At 40.8% G+C, this 21648-nt stretch overlaps 1 protein-coding gene across 1 annotated transcript in view; it reads right to left on the reverse strand.

Moving 5' to 3' along the window:
* Positions 1-417: 417 nt before the first annotated feature.
* The window catches only part of sim2 (SIM bHLH transcription factor 2), a 29983-nt gene continuing 8752 nt past the window's right edge, over positions 418-21648 (reverse strand). Inside the window, 9 exon segments of the mRNA XM_075486805.1 lie at positions 418-463; positions 465-751; positions 5259-5400; positions 5488-5635; positions 9356-9462; positions 9983-10182; positions 13419-13504; positions 14103-14211; positions 14341-14430. Of these exon segments, the coding sequence (XP_075342920.1) occupies positions 418-463; positions 465-751; positions 5259-5400; positions 5488-5635; positions 9356-9462; positions 9983-10182; positions 13419-13504; positions 14103-14211; positions 14341-14430 (1215 nt within the window).

Below are 21648 nucleotides of genomic sequence, written 5' to 3' on the forward strand. Positions count from 1 at the left end.
TGGCCACCCTCCCCGAGTCTGGTTCTGCCAGAGGTTTCTTCCCGTTAAAAAGGAGTTTTTTCTTTCCACTCATGGAAGGGAAGTTTCGATGCAATATGTTGGTTTCCTTAGCTAGCTCTTTGAAATGTCTCTGTATGTATGAATTTGACTAATTTGGAATTTAATGATTTGGATGTGATTGGATTAAGATTAGATTACAATGAATTGGATTCTAATTGTCTTGAATTGGATTGTATCCTTGAAGCGCCCTGAGATGCATTTATTGTGATTTGGTGGCGAATTGAAACATTTACTGACTGTAAAGTCTTACATTGAAGTGGCAAGACGGACACAAAAGCTTCTTCATGTTTCTTAGTTTACCCAATAATAGTATAAAAACTGCATCAATGAGTTTTAGTGAGGACAGTTTAAACTTTGTCAAATAAAGACTGTACCTGTGTACTTGTTGGATGCAGAGGGGCTGCCATCAAACCGGCCTTTTATGGTGCAGGAAACCGATTATTCGTCGAGACAACTGAGAGGAGGTAACTGAGTAAGGAAGGTGGTTCTGAGGGTCCAAATGCTGGTGATTGTAGGGGTATTGGAGGGTCCAATTGTAAGCTGGGTCGCAGGACACCTGACCTGCTTCAGGGGTCAAGCTAGAGCTTTTCTCCCGGCAGGATGCCATCGGGTACCTGAATCTCTCCTTCCCCTGCAGCTTCCATGGGGAAAAGCTTGAGTGGGCCGGCTGGAGAAGGCTGGAAGCCTGCTGCTACCCATAAAACATACAACAGCAAATACTTACAATTTCACAGTCATTTCTTTCAGAAGATTACTTTTTTTCTATGTTTCTATGAAGAAATGATATGTTCACTGTATTTTTCACTGGACCCCAATACGGTCACACATATAATGAAACATAGTGATCATGAAAGGAACAGCAAATCCCCCCTCTCTGTTAGAGGCAGAGCCTTCAGTTATCAGGCCCCTCTCTGTGGAACCAGCTGCCAGTTTGGGAGGCAGAGCCTTCAGTTATCAGGCCCCTCTCTGTGGAACCAGCTGCCAGTTTGGCTTCAGGAAGCAGACACCCTCTCTACCTTTAAGACCAGGCTGATGTAGCGTGCTCAGAGGGGGGGAGGAAGGAATGTTTACATGAAAATCCTCCCTTCTTGACACCAAAAGACTTTTCACTTTACGACCAAGGAAAAACCTTTTAACAGATTATCTAAAGGATAAGAAACCAGGTGTGGGACCTTAAAAAAACCAAAAGGTCCTTTGTCCGATTTTCTCCCCCAACAGGATACCCCCATGCTATCTATGCATAATAAATTACGCATCGACACCTCCCGATAAGAAAACAGCTGCGGTCTACTCCCTTTTGCCTTGCTTCAACCAAAGGAATGTTCAATTCTCTATTCCCCAGAGTGAAAATCCACTAGAAGCTACGGTTTTCTTGGACTAAAAGTGTGAAAATCGGGACTGGATGAGCCCACAGGCTATTTTAAGACTTTCCCCATTCTTCTACATGGAATATTCGAAAATTACAAAAGACATTTTTATAGAAATCCTCCCGTGGAGCCACAGTGCCACCCAGAGGACATGAATAACGGACACTTTTCACTATATCAGCCAGTAACCAGACAATTAAAATACCATGTATGTTTTAATGTTTTCATTATTGCAATGCCTAACCCAATGGTTTGAATTCTACAGGTATTAACCAAAAGCTGCATTTACCTTCATTAACTAGAATCCCCATTAGTTGTCATACCATTTTCATTATGATAATGTGAAGTATTCTGTGTTGATGACCGTTCCATGCTCATATTTGTGTTTATGCTGCTCTCATGCAACATTATTGTCTGTTATGAACATTATATGTTCTAAATCAATGTAACGTAAGTTAATACGTTTGGAAGAGAGAATTCCCTTGTTCCCTAATCACAGTTCAACCCCCCTTTTTTTAGCCTTTTGGTTAAGGGTCAGCTAAACGCTGATTGGTCGAAAGCTGACACGTCACACCAAGCTTAAAAGCCAGACGCGCCATTTCGTCGCTCTCTCAAATTCGTGACTTTTGGACCTCTTTGTGGTCTTCAAAGCCTCCGACAACAACGTTCATCAGAAGAAAGCAACACAGCCTCCGACTCTGACAAAAGTAAGGCGCTGAATCCCCCAGCTGGTCGAGGCGGATGGCCACCCTTCCTGAGTCTGGTTCTGCCAGAGGTTTCTTCCTGTTCAAAGGGAGTCGTTTCTCTCCACAGTCGCCTCAGGCACGCTCAGGACGGGAGATTGGACCGAAAAACAAAAAGTTTTCAGTGCAATCTGTTGGTTTTCTTAGCTAGGAAATTGTTTTTGAATTGGCTCTATATGAACGAATTGGATTATTTTATGAATTATGATTATTATTAATTAATTGAATTCCAATTGGCTTGAATTGGACTTACTATCTAAGTGCCTTGAGATGACATTTGTTGTATTTGGCGCTATATAAATAAAAATGAATTGAATTGAATTAAAATCCTTAAAGCGGCGGACAAAGCTGAATCCTTTCTCTGGAAAAGTGGTGGTTGGAGCTGGGATCCTTATAAAGTAACCGGCCGAAGTGATTAGCCATATTGCCTCCGGATGACGGCCAGACTTAGCATTACGTAACAAGCCATCACTCATCCCTCTTAGTTAGCTATCTCTCTCTCCCAACCGTATTTCATTATAACAACTGCAAATTACCCATATTCTGTCCCTTTATCAACTGTTTATATATATATATATATACGCTTGTGGAATGTTAAATAAATGCTTGTAATAATTCATCAGAGCGTCACGGACAAGTTATTAAGCATCGGTTGTCTCTTCAGAACAGAACTCATTTCAGTGAGACTTCTTATTTCATAACCTTAACAGTCTTTCCTCCCAGGACTGTAACGAACGTAAGATAAAGTTCAAATGAGGGAGGTGGTGCCCCGCTTTTTCTGTTATATATTCATTTATAAGTGCATAACGCTACACTTAAAACTTTCCTTTTTATAAAGCTTATAGTTAGGGATGACTCAGGTAATCCTGAAACATCCCATAGTTAAGCTGCTATAGGCCCAGACTGCTGGGGGGCCTCATCTGTCACACCTTTCCTCACTTTACTCTCTTTATGTATATGTGATATTATTGTGGTCATTAACTCGTGTTTCCCTGTTCCAACAGATATCCTTTGAATGGTGTTACAGTGTTTGTTGTCCCCTCTTTTCTCTCTTCTCAAACCCCAGCTGGTCGAGGCGGATGGCCACCCTTCCTGGTTCTGGTTCTGGTTCTGCCAGAGGTTTCTTCCTGTTCAAAGGGAGTCGTTTCTCTCCACAGTCGCCTCAGGCACGCTCAGGCCGGGAGATTGGACCGAAAAACAAAAAGTTTTCAGTGCAATCTGTTGGTTTTCTTAGCTAGGAAATTGTTTTTGAATTGGCTCTATATGAATGAATTGGATTGTTTTGACATTTCAGTGAATTGTTCTATATTATTGAAGTGCCTTGAGATGACATTTGTTTTAATTTGGCGCTTTATAAATAAACTGAATTTAAAGGGGATAGAGAATCAAAATCGTCTTTTTCATGTTTTTGGTGTTAGTTCTGAGTCTCCCCGCTGTGGGGAGTACACACCAAGTGCCAGCAAGTGTCAGAACCTCTGTTTCAAGTACTCCCCTTTTTTGAATAGCCCCCAGAATATCCCCCAATCCGTTTTTGTGAAAAAGTGACGTCACTTTTTCAGCAATCGCCCCCCCCCCCCACACCCAAATCCACAGCCACCCCGTTTCAGACACGCCCCTTCGGCGAGAAACAGGAACAGGTGAGCCTTCCAAGGCTGTGAAAGCGGACTACGATCGTTACATATTCTTCCCCCGGAAAGCAATGTTCGCGATCAATGGCTTTTATTTATTTTTAACAGCATCCCCAACCGCCGACTTTTCCTTTGCGCCGCGCATTTCACGGAGTACAGTTTCACAAAGCTTGCACGATTCCGAGCAGCAGAGTACAGGGTCAGTTCCGACAGGGACAGACACAGACTGCAGCGAGCTGTGCGCTCCACTGAGAAGCTGATCGGCTGCAGCCTCCCATCTATCCATGACCTGCACGTCTCCAGGACTATGGAGCAAGCAGGTCGGATCACAGCTGACCCTTCTCTATTTGCACCGCTCCCCTCGGGCAGGAGGCTTCGGTCCATTCGGACCAGAACCTCCCATCACAAAAACAGTTTTCCCCCCTTGCAGTTGGACTTATGAACACTTCATAATCACCTCATAACCTGCCCCAGTCACTTTACCATCATTACAATTGCACTAATGAAGCTGCACTGTTGTTGCTCTGTATATTAGATACTGTGTATTGTTGTACACACCTTGTACATTTTATATTCATATATTTTTATTCTTTATTTCTTATTATTATATCCTATGTTACATGTTTGCACCTTACGCCGCAGCAAATTCCTAGTTAGTGAACACTGTTCACTAACAATGGCAATAAAACGGATTCTGATTCTGATGAGCTTTCTTTTCAGTCAGTGTATTACTCTATAGCTCTGTTTTCAGTGAGAGCAAGGGCAGCCGAATAGCCCCAACACCTACCTGCATTTCATAATGAGGTTGCCAGATAAGCTCTGAAACGACGCCAATAAGGGCAAAAGACCCATTCTAAACCCAGCATAGTAACAGCTGTTTCAGAGAGCCTTTTAGGGGGGTTCTGAGCCATTACAGACCCAACCAATTTTTTTTGGGCTACATATCACATCACAGAACAAGGATTAATGCCCCATTCAACCATTCTCTATCACCTTTAATTAAATTCTTTGGAAAAACAAAACCTAAAGATAATATAATAATATTAATTCTGCAGAAAATAAAACATATTGAAATTGAAAAATAAAAGGTCATTTAAATTCACTTCCAGGTTTTCTGTTACATAGTGACTCTTCTTTCTCCAAACAGACAGGTAAAGCACATTTTCAAATCAATAGGGTAACATTCTTACATTTTATACATTTCTCTGTATGTTTCCCAGTTTTCTACTATTGTGCAGTAGATTCATTCTGGCAATCTGAATCACACGCTTAAGATCATTGTTTGGTTCACAGGGTTACAAAACACTTCCCATTATAAGAATAGCAAATGATTGATTCTTAGTTTATAGAATAGAAGAAGAATAGAAAAATACTTTATTTATCCCCCAATGGGGGAAATTCAAATTCGTCAAGTAGCTCAACATTTTTTTATGAATCACTAAAGCAAGTAGAAAACCCACCTCAGGATATGGAGCTGGTCTCATTTTGCTTTTCACCTTGACTGCTCTGGTTCTGAGTTGTTTGTGGTGGTCCTGAGAGAAAGTAAGACTGAGAGCTCGAGTCTGGTCCACAGATAACTGCAACTCGTTGCATTCAATGTCTCTGGATTCAAACAGGAAGGTGTACACAGTTCATCTTTGAACTGGAAGCTTACAGACAGAAAATGACAGAAGAAAGATGTTGACTCACGTGAGAACGTAGTTTACACTGACGATACAGTGCGGCCTGGATGAGCGGCTGTTGTGGATGATGGTGGCGTAACTTTGCACCCACACCCAGCCTCCGTGCTTTGATAACATGCGGTAATACTTGGTGGTGACCTGGCCCTTTACAAGTACTACAGAGAACACAAAGATCAGGATCAAAGAGAGAAAAGTCTGTGTCCCCCTCTGTGGCAGGACCACTTGTTGCTCTGGATATTCAAAGCATACAAAAAAGATTAAATGACACTGTTACACTATTCTCTGTGTTGGAAGTTTTTATCATTGCAGATACTCATTTTACCTTTTGAAGAAGAAAGTTAAAAAAAAAAAAAAATTGTGTGGACAATAAAACATCATTCAGTTTGATTTTTCATGCAGCAATATTGCCATTTTACACAGGGTGGCATGTGTCACTAGCATTAGCACGACCAGCTAATAGATCTAATATGTCCTTCAGTGCAGGCCTACACTGAAAACTGCCTGCTTTGAGAAGAATGAATAGCCCATCACAATCTGTTGCCAGGATATATTTTGGGACTTTTTGACCAGTGCGAACAAAACTTGAGCAAACATCCAAAGTGAAAACCTAAGAGCTTGAATAAGGGCAACTGGACTTCTTCTTGGATCTTGAAGAAGTTTCACCTCTCATCTGAAAGGCTTCTTCAGTTCTAAACTAGATGGTGCGGAGTATCAGCTTATGAGCCGTTCACATGTAACCACCTGATCAATGTTTGGGTCATCTAAGTCCTTCTCTTCTGTGAGTAGTTTACCTGTCTCAAAGAGCGAGTTTTGGTCACATGATCGAAGCTGTGAATGGTTGTGAAATTGCCCGGGGAGGAGAGGAAATGCTGTGCTGGAAAGGTGGTACCTGAGACCACCTCCTCCGTTCAAAGATGCTGCTTCCATTTTAACATATATGGCTTCTTTGACTCCTCTCTTAAACCACCTGTCTCATCATTACTGTCCTCAGAAGTGTCCATCCTCCTGAATATGTAGGTGAACTGCTGAGTCCTGACCTGAAGAGCTGGCTCTTGTTTGGGAAAGAAGCAGGAGCTGGATCAATTATAAGCAAATATCAATGAGTGTCCAAGGACAATTATTAATATTCAGTAAAATTATTAATAAGAGTAATTACCCATTTGGAACCACTGACTTAAGTCAGAAGCTGATAACTAAAACCCAGTATCAGTATGAAAATATGTTGGTTACAGAACAGATATGAATCCGAGCACTGACATCCACAACCAGCAGTTACCACGGTGAAATATGCACAATGACCACATGCAACTTCGCCTTTAATTAACAAACACTATTATCTTCTAAGCTTATACTATGTACAAGATAAACAAGCAATGGGAGAAAGAGTATTGTTTGTGTGCGTATTGGAGAAGAGGGAGGACACTGAGACAAAATGGTAGCCATGATCATGTGACGGTGAGGGCACAAGATGGCGGCTGTGACCATGTGCTCAATAAGTCATGTGTTAGCCAGAGAAGTTACAACTATGGGGACGTGTAACGCATGTTTACAGTGTCCTGCACAGGTGAACTCGTTCAGTTGGTGGTGTCCCCAACACTCCTGCGCTGTGCCATGTGCTTGTGAAGCTGTGGTTTTGCATCTTGTTTCCCCTCGGCCTTAGTGGGTACACTTTCAGCCCAGAGATGGAGTGCTCTGATGACAGCCAGTTTGTGTTCTCGTGGATGATTTTAGTCAAAAAGCAGGCCCTGGTCTGAACTGGCGGCGGCTGTCACCACTATGATCCACGGTTCTCCGGTCGAGACAGTTGAGGAATATAAATATCTGGGAACCATCCTGGGTTGCCAACTGAGGTTCTCTTCCAACACAGAAGGGATCCTGAGGAAGTGTCACCAGAGGATGTACCTACTAAGGAAACTGAACTCTTTTTCTGTCAGTCAGAACATCTTGTTGACTTTCTATTACACATTCATTGAGAGTGTTTTGGCTTTCTCCATATGCAGCTGGTATCACTCCATTACTGTACAGGAAAGGAACCGCCTGCATAACATTGTCAAGGTGTGTTCTAAGATTATTGGACTTTCTGTTCGCCATCTGAACACTGTGTACGAGCAGCAGGCTAGCAGCCTGGCTCGTCGAATTCTCAAGGACCCGACTCATGCTCTGTTTCCGGCATTTGAGCAGCTGCCATGTGGTCGCAGGTTCCGCTGTCCAGCCTGTAAGACCCAAAGGAGGAGAGCAACCTTTGTTCCCAGCGTTATTCTCCTCTTGAACTCTAAGAAGTCTAAGACAGTTACTTCAACTTAGGTCTTCTTGTACAATACTTTAGTGCAAAATCTCATGTCCTGATGTGCAATATTACAATATCACCTTGACACTAACTACAATGTCACTTTAATCACATTGTCATTTTATCGACGCCTTATTTTTTTTAAATTTTATTTATTTGCTAAATATTTTATCACCCCCTTTGGTGTTTTTATTTTCTTTTTCTTTGTGATTCCATTTTCTTGCTCTTATTTTAATGTACCGCTCTTCGCCCTTCTAATTGCCCACTAATTTAGAAGAATCTCACTTAGTCTGGAAAGATAGTTTAATAACATAAGAAATCCCTTTGTAAAGCTCAAACTGCTTTTCACTCATTGATATTATAAAAATTATAATATCAATAATAATAATAAAACTTATCTATAATTCACTCTTCCTCAGAGTGCTACAAGGTAAAAGCAACAAGTAAAAAGCATGATAAAGACTGTTTTGAATGTATTGATGTAGAGTTATGTGTCATCAGCATAAGAATGGAAAGAAATCCCATGTCAGCTGATGACATGGCCAATGGGGAGCATGTAAATGATGAAAAGGATGGGCCCAAGGACTGAGCCCTGCGGAACACCACAGGTGAAAGGCAGCTACCTGGACTTGCATCCTTCCAGTGAGACACATCCAGTCCTGTCAGAGGTGGAACTGGAATCACTGTCGTGCATGGTCTGACTTTGGATCTGAAGAAGTCCGTGAAGTTGTTACAGCGCTCATCTGTAGCTTCAGTAGAAAGTGATGGTTGTGGCTTCATAAGATGATTTATTGTAGAGAAAAGCTTCTTGGAATTGCCAGTGTTTTTATTGATTAAGTTAAGAATTTTGACCGAGCCTCTTTTAGGGACTTGGAGTAGGCTGTTTGATGTTCCCGAAAGGCCAGTTTGTGAACAGTGAGCCCAGTGTTTCTGAGTTGGTGCTCCAGATGTTCTCTTTCAACATTCTTTTTGGCATCTCACTATGGGACACGCCCTTGTGTGCGGTCCCCAGAAGGTCCTTTACACTATGCCAGTCCTGACTGGCAGTCAGAGGCCAGACTTCCCATTTCATCAGGCGTCCCCATTTTAGCCATATCTCTCTCTTAACCCGTCTTTTATTGTAAAGCCTGCAAATTATCCCTGTCACTGTCCTTTTATCAACTGTTTGCATATAATTTTGAAGTACTGTTTAAATAAACGTTCTTATAAATGACCAGAGATTTAAATAAATTCTTAAGTGTCGGATATCAATTCAGATAGAACTGAGCTTCAGTGGAGATTTTATTATAACGTTAACCAGTTCTCCTCTCGGAACTATAAAAGTGAGAGGTGGTGCAAAGGTAGTATCCTGTATTTTAATTCATTTCACGTGTAGAAAACGCTACAATATATATGTGTATAGTTATGATACATGTAATATATCTAATATATAATTAGCGTCCTCAGAGAAAGAAGCAACTGGCTGCTACTGTAGACACCAGCACTATCCAGAGTTATAAAAGTTTTTCTATAATATCTTCCCTTCAGTCAGCAGTTGTCTTCTTACTTTCCCAAAACATCTGTATCACCAGAGATTTAGAGGACTCACATAAATGGTGAGCATAGCGTAGATGGAAAACATCACATGTGTGAACATGGTGGTAGAGAGTCTTCTCTATCAGGTCCTGGGGCTCGTAGCCTGTCAGCTCAGCCACCCTGTCTCCAGCACAGGAGAGAGGGCAAGTTAGGGCAAGAAGTTAGGCACTTATTTAGAATGCCAATGTACTGAGGTCCATTGTAACATTGAGTTAATAGAAATCAAATTTTCTTTTTCAAATCAACATGCAATTCCATATAGTGTACATAATTACTAATTTCACAATTATTCTTAAGAACATATTTAATGTTGCACCGTTTATCTGTAATTGACATTATTTCTACATGGTTTTAGAATTATTTTCTGTCCCTGAACTATATTAAAAAATAGTTTCAGTGTGCTTTACAATAAGATTCAAAAGAGCATCATGGCTTTAAAAATTATCAAGGATTTAAGCGAAATTGAAAATATGGAGTAGTAATATTCAGACATTGTTTTGGAATTCCTCTTATTAGGAAAGTGCCCAGTTCCTTTTGTTTCCCTGTCAAAGGAACTTAAAATAGAATACATGAATATTAACATCTCAGGTAGAAAATGCTGTTTGGTATCCATTCACTTGCTCAGTCAAATTTCTCCTACCTCATGTCCAAAAAGATCAGTTTCAAGTCAAGGCTGGCCCGGAACATGAACATGTTACTCTGCAGTTTGATCTCAGTGATCCCACTGGGGGGAAAGGAGTGACCAACTGCCACCAGACCAACCGCCTGGTAACAGGATTCATACCGCATCATGTCCACCATGTACTGATGCAGTTTCAGATAGCCACTGCAGTGGATGACCTGGGAGAGAACAGCACAACACCAAAGTAATTACCTTCAAGTACAAGGTCAAAGTATTTTCCATATCAAAGCATAATGGGTATAAGCAAAACACAAATGACCATTTACAATGATAACCATTTTTTCATTATGAGATTTTTTAGAAGTTATTGATGCCCAGTCATTGTGGTTAGACAGGAATGAAACCATCCACCTTGTTTATAAGAAGTCATTTTAATCAAATAACATTTGATTAAGTTGTTAATCTAGATATTGGTCATTGAGATAATTACTTTGATAAGACTCAGTTCTAAAAACTCTTAAACTTCTTTTTTCTTTTAAATGTTGTTTTTTGAAACTCCAACACCAAACATCCAAGCGATAGCTGTGGAATAGTTTAATATACTCACAGAAACACTCATAATTCAGAGCTGCTGGTCAACTCATTTGAATATCTGTGAACCTTGATCGCGTCACACATTTGTAATAATTCTGGTAACTTCTTGAAACTATCAGGTTTTTTTAAATTTTGCTTTCAATTCCCACATCTTTTCAACTTCTTCCTTCAGCCTTTGGTATTTTTCAAGCTTCTCCTGTTCCTTCTTCTTGATGTTAGTGTCACTTGGAATTGCTCCATCTGTCGCTACTGCCGTCTTCTGTAGTTTGTCAACCACCACAATGTCCGGTTGGTTAGCCATCACCTGTTTCTCAGTCTGGATCTGGAAGTCCCACAGGATCTTAGCCCTGTCATTCTCCACTACCTTTGGAGGTGTCTCCCATTGTGACTTAGGAACTTCCAATCCATACTTGGCCCAGATGTTCCTATACACTATTCTTGCCACTTGATTTTGGCATTCCATGTATGCCTGCAGCTTATTCTGCATTGCCCCTAACAAAGGTCAGTACAGGAGGTCATTACTTCCCACAACGGAAACTCTGTACAATGACATTTTATAATTACACAATGCAATTTCTGGAGAAGTTGTAGCAAATGGACTGTACTTCTGTAGCTCTTTTTCTTGTGTGGTTAACAACAAAAGCGCTACCCACATAAACCTATTCACACTTCTTAATCTATACGATGTTACAGGCTGTGCAGTGCTTTTCTCTGCCAAATACATTAACACATCGATGGATGCATTGCAACATTGGTCTGGGGAAGCCGGGGATCGCGCCAACGTAGCTTGGTGTTCATGGTGTGATGCCTCATGCTTAGTGGTGTTTTACCTCTGGGGCCTTTCAGAAAAGATGTGTTTATACTGACAGATCATGTGACACTTAGATTGCACACAGGTGGACTTCATTTCACTAATTATGTGACTCTTGAAGGTAATTGCTTGCACCAAAACTTTTTGGGGGCTTCATAGCACAATTTTCAGTTTTTTATTTTTTAATTATCTTTTTTATGTATATTTTTTCTAATTTCATGAGAACTTAGACTATTCACCAACTTAGAATATTTTGTGCAGATCCATCACATAAAATAAGATTTAAAAACATTTAAATTACAGGTTGGAATGTAACAAAATAGGTAAAAAGCCAAGGGGGGTGAATACTTTTGCAAGGCACATCTAATAATCTTGACCTGATGGCCCCACTCATCAACATGGACAGATCCTGGTTTTATTTTTTTGTTTATTTCCACTTGTTCAAATATTCTTGATTGTGTTGCTCCTTTTGAATTTAAAAGTCTCAAACTGAAAACTGATCACTGGTTTAACAACAACACAGGTGTTTTCAGATGGATCTGCAGAAGAAAAGAAGAAGTGGAAAAAGATAACTCCACTTTTGATTTGTTCAGGAAAGCTCTTTTTAAAAAAAATTAAATATTACCAGGATGCAAAACTAAAGTACTTATCAGACATTGGACCTCATGCAAGAACCACTCCTACGTGATTAAAGAGAATTTGCCGCATACACCAACGGCTACTTTTGGATGTCTTAGCGCGTCAGGCTCTTGGAAGAGAGCGGGTGTTCCGAGACCGTGTAGATATCCTGCGGAGACAGACGAATGGCTGACATCGCGATTTAGATTGCAACTGGTAGAGTGCAGACATCACCTCTCACTAAGCTGTGTGTTGCTCCATGATTTCAGGGCAGTAGTCCTCGAAGATCGCCACTGGGTTCCCCTGGTAGAGCAGTTTTCCCCTCATTTTGCAAGCTTCTTGAATGATCCTTTCCTTAACTCTGTAGTTGGGAATCCGTGCAATTACCAGTATTGGTTTACCACCGGGCAGCTTAGCAGTCAGGGCTCTGTTGGCTCGGTCCAACTCCGGAGGTGAACTCAGAACTTCATCCCCGAAGATCTCGAGCAGAAGCTTTGAGAAGAAAGTAGTGGGTTGTGTGCCTTCAGCAGACTCAGGCACTCCCACTATCCGTATGACGTTGTGTTGGCTGCGGGATTCAAGATCAATAGTCTTAGCTTTTAGCTTGGCGAAGCTATCCTCCAGAGCAGTGTATTTAGCTTCCATCTCCTCAAATCGGAGGGGACGTCAATCTTTGTCTGTGGTCAGAGATGGCTGATTGGACACCGTCCAGTTTAGTTTCGAGGGAAGTTAAGGCCGATTTAAACTCAGCGGAGAGGACTGTTTTGTGCTCTGCTAGTAGCTTGGTCAGAGCAGCCTTGGTAGAAGCCGGTAACTCGTCTTCCTTTTTTCCGTCCTTCTTGGCTGACTTCGATGCCATTCGGTCTCCGGGTAGAGGTAGAAGTGACTTAGGCGTAAAGATACGACAAATGCTGTGTTGCAAGTGAAAAGTTTGTGTTAAATGTTAAGTTTTAATGAAATGTTGTGGGAGCTTAGGCGCAGTGCATCTACTCCATTCGTGACCCGGAAGTCCTCCCCATGTAGACTTTCTTATTGGCAAATCAGTGGCAACTTTCAGAGAGATTTGCAGCAGCAGAAATAATAAAGCTGCTGTGGCAGGTTGTGGCAGAGACAACAAACAGGGACAGCTGAGGTTGACAGATACAAGCTACAGTATATTAGTTATTCAGTACAACTGAGTTGTGTTTTTAATGTATAAATATTCATAGCATTGCAGTTTAAGTGCAAGCTTTAGTTATATTGAAGGGTAAATGATTACAACATGGCTGTTAGGATACTAAAATCTTTATCTAGGACACACTTAAGCTGGATAGATAATCAAAAGATCAGCTAAGTTAACGCTATATGATATTCAACACGATATATAACCTCCTGCTTTTGCAGAAATATCTCAGACCTAAAGATTACACAAATTAAAATGGCTGAACATACCTTGTATCCTCCACATGTCATTCCCGCATTTCGCTTTGCAAGAACACATTTCATCCTCAAGAAGAAGGAACGCTCAATTTCATACCCTGTCCAAGACCACAAATTACAAGTCATTACTATTCACTGTACATGCATTACTCACTTTATATTTTGTAATATGTTTTTTCAATCCATTTTCCCAGTTCTGTGACACGAAGACTTTTTTTGAAAAAGGTGATCCAAAATCTAGCCTATTTGGTCTGATGGATTAAAATAAATGAATGTGCATCCTAGCTGGTAAGCTGCATAGATCAACAGAAAAACATTCACCCTTAAAGCCATGAAAGCCGACCAACATACAGTACAGCATGACAACAGACCCATTGGCACTCAAGCCCATTGACACTTGAACCAAAGCAAGATGTAATGCTGTGGAATTTAATATACTGAATATATTTAAACAACTTGTTGCCTATTTTTGCAAAAAATGTTCCAGAAATCTAAGTATTTGGCACACAACTATGTCATCCAACAGTGATTACTCAGCAAATAGACAATTTATGTCATCGTCTAAGTGGCAAAACAACGATCACTTTGAGCTGTTTCAGTGTTCAATCTGCATTATATCATGGGAAAAGCATACTATCAAATGTGCAGTATTTAAAAAATCACAGCACAGACAAAGCTGAAAGGGTTTTAAGGTACCTGGAGGCAAATGATGGTGTGGTGGCTGGCGAAAACATAGCAATGCGGTCATCTCATCGCGGTCTAATGGGTGGATGTACTCAAATATACTGTTTCCTGTTAGTTCCACCTGCAATGCACATTTTCATTCTATGCTGTACATAATTTCTGTTTACATGTGCCTCTCTTTCCAAATGTTTGTCTTAGACAGATTAAACGGATTTATGAAAGAGCTTAAAGAGGCCAGGGAGGGTCTTACCTGGGACAAGCCAAGGTGGACTGATGCTGTTTCTGAGATGTAAATGATTTTCCCATCAGGGGCAACAACAAACACAAAGCCATCTAAAGTCTGAGGGAGCACAATGACAAAAAACACAGGGTTGTAAAGTTAAACATTTCAATTTCCATAAATTACCAATAAGTTGTCTTATCGGTCTCTTTCTGTGTGCGTGTGATGGCTGGTGATGCGGTTTGAGGTGTGAGTGGCGGTGGTTACCTGGTTCTCAGCCAATCATTGCCCATATTTGAGTGCCACCTTATCATTAACTGCCCTTGTCTATCCTACGCTTCAGGATTCCTGTGCCAGCGTTACTGTCTGTCTTTCTACCTGCCAGCCTTCTAACCAGAAAATAATACAACTCTGGACTTTTCAAACTTTTGGACTAATAATTTAAAACTGAATCAGTTTGGTGTGTTTTCATGTTCAGCTTTTGGAAAAGAATCAAGTCGAAGAATTATGGCTGCAATACGGCAGCGCTTTACACAGCGTCTCTGTTAGGTTTTGACTTGGTCGAAACATAAAGCAGAGGCAAGACATAATACAGCAGCTGAACCGATTTATTCTGCATAACAATTAAATAACAGTGAAAGAGGAAAATCTTCCTAATTTTCTCTGAAGGGTACAAAGGTTCTCTCATGGCAAAACCCAGAAAGTCTCTTCAACTTGCTTTCTTGTGAAGATCTAGAGGGGGGTGAAAGTGCAGGTGGTTCTTACAGAAATCCTGGACGTGTGACAAGAGGACTCTTTCATGGAGTCCTTTCAGATGAAGCAGGCTGATATAACAGTGCAGCTAACATCAAAGCTAACAACAAGCTACATAGAAGGAAAACCACTAGTCAGGCTCTGTCATTGGAGACAGGGGTGGAAAGAGAGTGCAGGCCTGGAGGGAAGGACAGAGTAAGTGCTCGGGTAGGAGAGGCTCTCTGAAGAGCTGAGACCTCAAGATTTTCTTGAAGATAGACAGGGCTGTTCAGGTAGTGTGGAAACACACATGAACAGAGTCTGGATTGTCTTCAGCGTGGTGTAGGCACTGCTAGACGACAATCCTTTGACAACCGGAGTGACCGAGTTGTGATGTAAGCCTTTGTGAGAGCATTGAAGTAGATTAATTCCGTAGCCATTCCATTAAGGACTCTGTAGGCTAACATCAGGGACTTGAATTTGATGCGGGCGGCTAAGGGCAGCCAGGCTAAGGGTAGCCAGTGGAGCTAAGGGTAGCCAGGCTAAGGGTAGCCAGTGGAGCTAAGGGTAGCCAGGCTAAGGGTAGCCAGTGGAGCTAAGGGTAGCCAGTGGAGCTAAGGGTAGCCAGTGGAGCTAAGGGTCGCCAGTGGAGCTAAGCGTCGCCAGTGGAGCTAAGGGTCGCCAGTGGAGCTAAGGGTCGCCAGTGGAGCTAAGGGTCGCCAGTGGAGCTAAGGGTCGCCAGTGGAGCTAAGGGTAGCCAGTGGAGCTAAGGGTCGCCAGTGGAGCTAAGGGTAGCCAGTGGAGCTAAGCGTCGCCAGTGGAGCTAAGGGTCGCCAGTGGAGCTCAATGAACAGAGGGGTGATGTGCTCTGTTAGGCGGATCGAAGACCAGAAGCACCACCGCGTTCTGGACCATCTTTGTGAGGCTTGCCTTTAAGTTTGGTACAAGTCTCCATGACATGTTCACCTTTACAGAAGAGACATCCCAGTATTGATGGTGATGCAAGAGCTGAGTGTTCCACTTCCTCTGCAGCCCTCTGTTCCAGCTTTATAGGCGCTTGTAGTGAAAGATTTCCTGACTATGTCTTTTTTCTGTTCTTTGAAATTGCTTTGTTTAGGTGACGGTATTTTAGCTGCCATGTTATCTTTTATGTCTCCAAAGACAGGGTGAAGAACAACGTTGGCCTGTTTGTAAATAAAGTCTGCCAAATCCCTAAACTTGACTCTTCTATCACATTCCTCTTGTATGCGACACACAACATTTCTCCACCTTTCACGCAGCTTGAATGGAAGCTTTGCAACAATAGCCTTCAAGTTTGCAGCATTGTCCAGTTCTTCCATATAACTCACCTCAGTCATGGTATTGCAGCATGCTGTCAGGAAGAGTGAAAAGGTGTTCAGAGACTCTGCATCCTCTGGCTTGATAGGTGTCCAGTCCAACACTTTGTTTCCAAAATGCTCTTTTAGTAGCTGTTTGGCCCTTTGGTAGCCTGCATCTGGATTCATGTGAAGGCAGCTCTTTATCAGCTCCTTTGGCTGTCCGTCAGTGAACTGCTCCAAGTCATAGAGATGGTCTTTAAAGCTCTACACCATGCTCGAAGGCTCTCATAAATGAATTGTAATCCAGAGGATCACCGCTGAAAGTAGGGTTGTCTAATGGGGGCAGTGTCATCATTCTCTGTTGTTTGACCATTAGCTCTGTGATGTTGTTCTGTCTTGACATAACACTACAGAGAGTCTCCACGGTGCGATCACCAGTCACAAGATCACCACTGGACTGTTGCCATGTCGCCAACTGGATTTTGACTCACAGGTAATTGTAAGTATCCAGAATCCATAGTCCATCCTCCTCCTGCACTTACATGTGATAGATGTTCATCCTGATAATTTTCTAAAACTTTGAGTTTAGCATCAGAGGCTACAATGGCAGTTTGCAGATCCAAAACTTCCCTTTTTGCTTTAAGCTCGGCTTCTCGACGTTCGAGATCTTGCTTTTGTTTAAGAGCTGCAGCTTTTGACACCTTGCTCCCAACAGCCGGACCACGCCGCCTGCTCCTATGGCTTTCAGCTGCTGACGCTAATGATAAACTGTCTGCATCACATTCTTTAGCTTGTTTAGCACGATCTTCAGCTTCTTTTATCCACATCTCCACATGTTGCATAGTCCACGATTGTGCATCAACTTAGGGCGTATTCAGACCAGGAAAGTCCGATAGTTCACTTGCTTTGGTCCGAACCTTTTTTTTTCATTTTGGTGCGGTTTGCTTTCAGACTGTACATTTCAGTAAACGGACCAAAATATGTCAACAAAGCCTCGCGCCCTGAAGTCGTTCGGCTATTGGTCAGAATCGACACGCGCAACACAAAATGCTAAGTCCAAAAGTGAATGTAGCCATGGACGCTTTCCGTGCCGTTATTGCTTTTAATATAATCAAAACTATATGTTGTTCAACGTTTTGCTATTTTCACAACTGTGTAATTACTATGCTGCTGTACAAGTAATTTATCAACCACGACGACAAAGGGCAAGGCGGCTACGGAGGAGAACGCTGATTCGGTCTTGCGTTAGCTTTACCACAGCCGGTCTAGTAATTAGAAGAACGACGCTCTGTTCTGTTACCTAGCAGCAGACAAACGACGGATGCTTCCGAGGTACAAAAAAGCAAAAAGTCTGGGAGTAGGTCCGGTCTGCTTTCACACCTCCAAAAGATCCGCACCAGGGTTCGTTTGATCCGGACCGAGTCCGACCTTTCCGCTCGGTCTCGGTCCGCTTGTTTGGTCCGGACCAGAGTTCGGTGGTTTGTATTCAGACCATCCCAAAAGGTCCGAACCAACGAAAATCTGGTCCGTTTGGTCGTTTGGTCCGGACCAAACGAGGTAGGTGTGAATACGCCCTTAGGCTCAAACCATGAGCTCTGATCATTTTGTAATTCTTCTTCACACAACAATCGCGTTAAAGCATCATTTGTCTTGCAACATTCCTCTAGATAGTCCTGATAATCCAAACGTAATTTCTGTTTGACTTTGTTTGCATTTGCATCGTCTTCCATTAGCCGTTTGATCTCGTTAGGTTGGCTAGTTAGATGGCCCAGTTTAGCTTTCCTGGATTGAGTTAATCGATGCACTTTTTCCAAGACAGCCCTCTCTGTCATTTTCGTTTCCCTCTTTCCACAAACTAACTCCTCACAGCATTCACCCATAATGTCCAATTGCAATGATTTAGCGGTGTTAGCTTGTTTGCTTACCGCGCTGTTCTCTTGTCGACGTTGTCCACAAAGCAGTCCAGTTTCCACGAGTCTTGTCCTTTCCGATGTCCTTTACACATGGAGAAGAAGAGGTTTTTCGGACAAAAAATTTCCACGGCAGCTTATGCCAGACGCGTGTTGCCCAAAACAAAACGAAGAAAGAAGTGTTTTCCAAGATGGTTGATTTTACAGGTTTATTCGCCAAAGTGCAAAAAATAAAAAGCACTAGTTTTCCACGGGCACTATAACTAATGATAACTGTACACTGTCACTCCAAAACACGTCTTCCACGATTTCCAGCACAATATCAACAAGTTATCAACACGGTCAGAAAAAGCGTGTGCTTCTGTGACTCTCCCGTGATGCACACAGGTGCTAACTGTTATCTGCTTCACTGAAACTAATAAGGACATTAAACAATGAATTATGAGTGTTTATGTGCAAATGATGATAAAATAATAATGACTTCAATTAACTTATTTTTAAATGCAATTAAATTATTAAACCGCAATGAAATCCAAATACATTCTCCATATTAAACTCAAATTTACTATGAATTGTTTATCAATCATATGGCACCTACATATGTCTTTATATTTATACACATATATATATATATATAAATATACTATATATATAGTCAGAATTTTAGTAAGATTTTGCGATTTTGGTTCATTTTGTGTGTTTTAAAAAAAGGGGGCAAGACTCAGCTGCTAGTAATCCATAGAAATAATATTTTGAGTTGTTGTTACAGAGTCTGTTTTATTGCAAGCCATGTTTTCTAACCACAACATCTGTCATGTCCATGGGGTTTTCCCCATATTTTCAGTTCTTTTGTGTTTTATCATGTGTTAGTTTATTTCATGTCTTAGTTTTTAAGTTCATGTTTAGTTAAGTCTTGCCGTGTTTTAGTTTTGCCATTGTTTTTCCCTCAGTCCCCATGTTCTGGTCATTAGTTTCATTCACTTCACCTGTCCATCGTTTCTCAGCTGCACTCATTTACCAATCACCCTGTTCAGTATTTAGTTTCCAGTTTTCCCCATTCAGTTTGTGAAATCCTTTCACCGTGCACCAAGCTAGTTTTGTTTTAGCCATGTCTTACTTTCCACAGCTTAGTTTCATCATCCAGCCTTTTTGTTGACTCCGTTTTAAAAATAAACCAAGTTTGCTCTCACCTTGAAGTCCGTGTCCTGCCAACCCCAGTTCTGACAACAATGCTCTTTTCAATACCAAAACTTAACCAACATTTTAAAAACTAACCTAATTTTTGATACATAACTCTAACCATGCATGTTTTAATTCTTTACCTAAACCAAATATCCAATATAATGTGTAAAACAGAATATTAAAGCGTATAAGCAAACAGAAACTGATGGCAAAAATTACATTTCAAAGCAAAGTTACAGAAACCATTCTTGGTCAGGGCAGTACTTAAACTTGACACTTATCTCGGCAGTTATTGTTGTTGTTGCTATCACACAGCTCCTGATTTCCAAATGGGGACTATATTTTTGAATGTGGTGCAACAGTCAGCAGATGTGGCTATTTCCTGACCGGCAGTGACTGTATTTCTCCACATTTTTTGAGTAGTATGAAAAAAGTAGAAATAAAAACTAATTAAAGAATAATTTTGCTCTATGATTACATCAACAATCATAATCCAGGTAATTGAACAGAACACCACTCTCTTTCTATTATGTTATTTGCTTTTTTTTTTTTTTTTTTTTTTTTTTTTTGGCAAAAACTACATTTTCCAACTAAAAAAAACTACTTTCGAGTTCTAACATGTTAACATCAACTATAATTTGATCAATCAATGAATCAAGAATTTTTCTTTTCCGAATTTAGACTAAGGTCAATTTAATTTATATAGCGCATTTAAAACAACAAATACAAGTAAAAGAAGATAAAGACAATAAAAAAACTAATTCTACATTTAGATGTCATACTCCAATTAAATGGAAAACTAAGGAGAAGATGCTGGACTTCAGTGACATAAATATCTCTACATCTGAACAATGCGTAAATGGAAAGGTGAACTGTTCCACTGGTTTCAGGCAGGCACTGAAAAAGCTTGATCCTCTCTGAGTTTTAACCTGGATCTTGAAAGATCTAAGAGAAACTGGCTGGTTAACCACAGGGGTGTAGATGTTTAGAAGATTGAAATCAATTCAGAAATGGACACAAGGCCAGTGAATGGATGCCAAAGACGAACTGTGGCACTCTGAACAATTGGCAGTGGATTTTTACCGTCTGATTGAATAGATAAGTAGACCTGGATGTTGTCTGCAAAATGATAAAGAATATCCCGCTTCCTGAAAATGGATCCCACAGGCAGGATATACAGATTAAAAAGCATTGGCCCTAAAATGGATCCTTGAGGTACATCACAAATGAAAGGGGCTCTAGAGGATGAACAATCCCCTAAGAGAAACTTTTCTCAGTCAAGTGTGACTTAAACCAAGTCAAGGTTGATTCTTTAATGCCAACAAATTGCTTAAATCTTAACAGGATGGCATGATCCAGTTTGGTTTTTTGCCGCACACGACTTTCTCTTAAATTTGATTTAAATTGTAGTTTTGAAACTGGCCTGTAGTTAGAAAGTACAATTGGGTAAAAAATAAAGATACTCAGCCCAACAGCATAAGAAACTTCCTTAAAAAGCTGATAAGGAACTCTATCTCGGGAATAGTTTGAAGGCTTCTTCTGATGTACAACCCTCTGTATAACAGGCTCAAACTGCTCAAAGACAACTTAACATGGCAGAGATGCAGATAAAGACTTCACTGAAGGAGGCCTCAAAGCAGAAACTTTTTTTTCTCGTCAAAAAATTTCAAGAAATTCTCAGTGCCGGAGAAGCCACAACATGACCAGTTTCACATACATTTGTTATTGATTTTAAACATTAAAAAGTACTTGATGCTCCCACTGTCTTGGATGGGTAGAATAAGTTTGCTCAAGATGAATGTAATTCCCAGGATTTTGTACCCCATGCAAATGCTGCCACTTAAGATAAATAGGAGAGTCTATAGAGTTCATAGCTGAACTCCCATAGCTGAGCACACTTAGGATTTGGTGCTCAACACACTGGCCGGAGAGATTTTTCCTCAGCATTGCAACCTTTAATTAATAATAAAGCTTTCCTTCCAGGCATAGGAAAGAGTATTTTCGATGACTGGTACTCAAAAGAATTAAGATTCGTTTCTGATTTATTTGAAAATGGTACTTTCATGTCATTCAAACAAATTCAGAATAAGTTTTTTTTTTCTTCAAGTGAGGCATTTTGTAAAATCATATATAACATTTCCAAATAACCATCCAATTTTAATTTTTTTTTTTTTTTTTCATTGAAAGCTTTCTTA

Source organism: Odontesthes bonariensis, chromosome 16, assembly GCF_027942865.1.
Source record: "Odontesthes bonariensis isolate fOdoBon6 chromosome 16, fOdoBon6.hap1, whole genome shotgun sequence".
NCBI lineage: Eukaryota > Metazoa > Chordata > Actinopteri > Atheriniformes > Atherinopsidae > Odontesthes > Odontesthes bonariensis.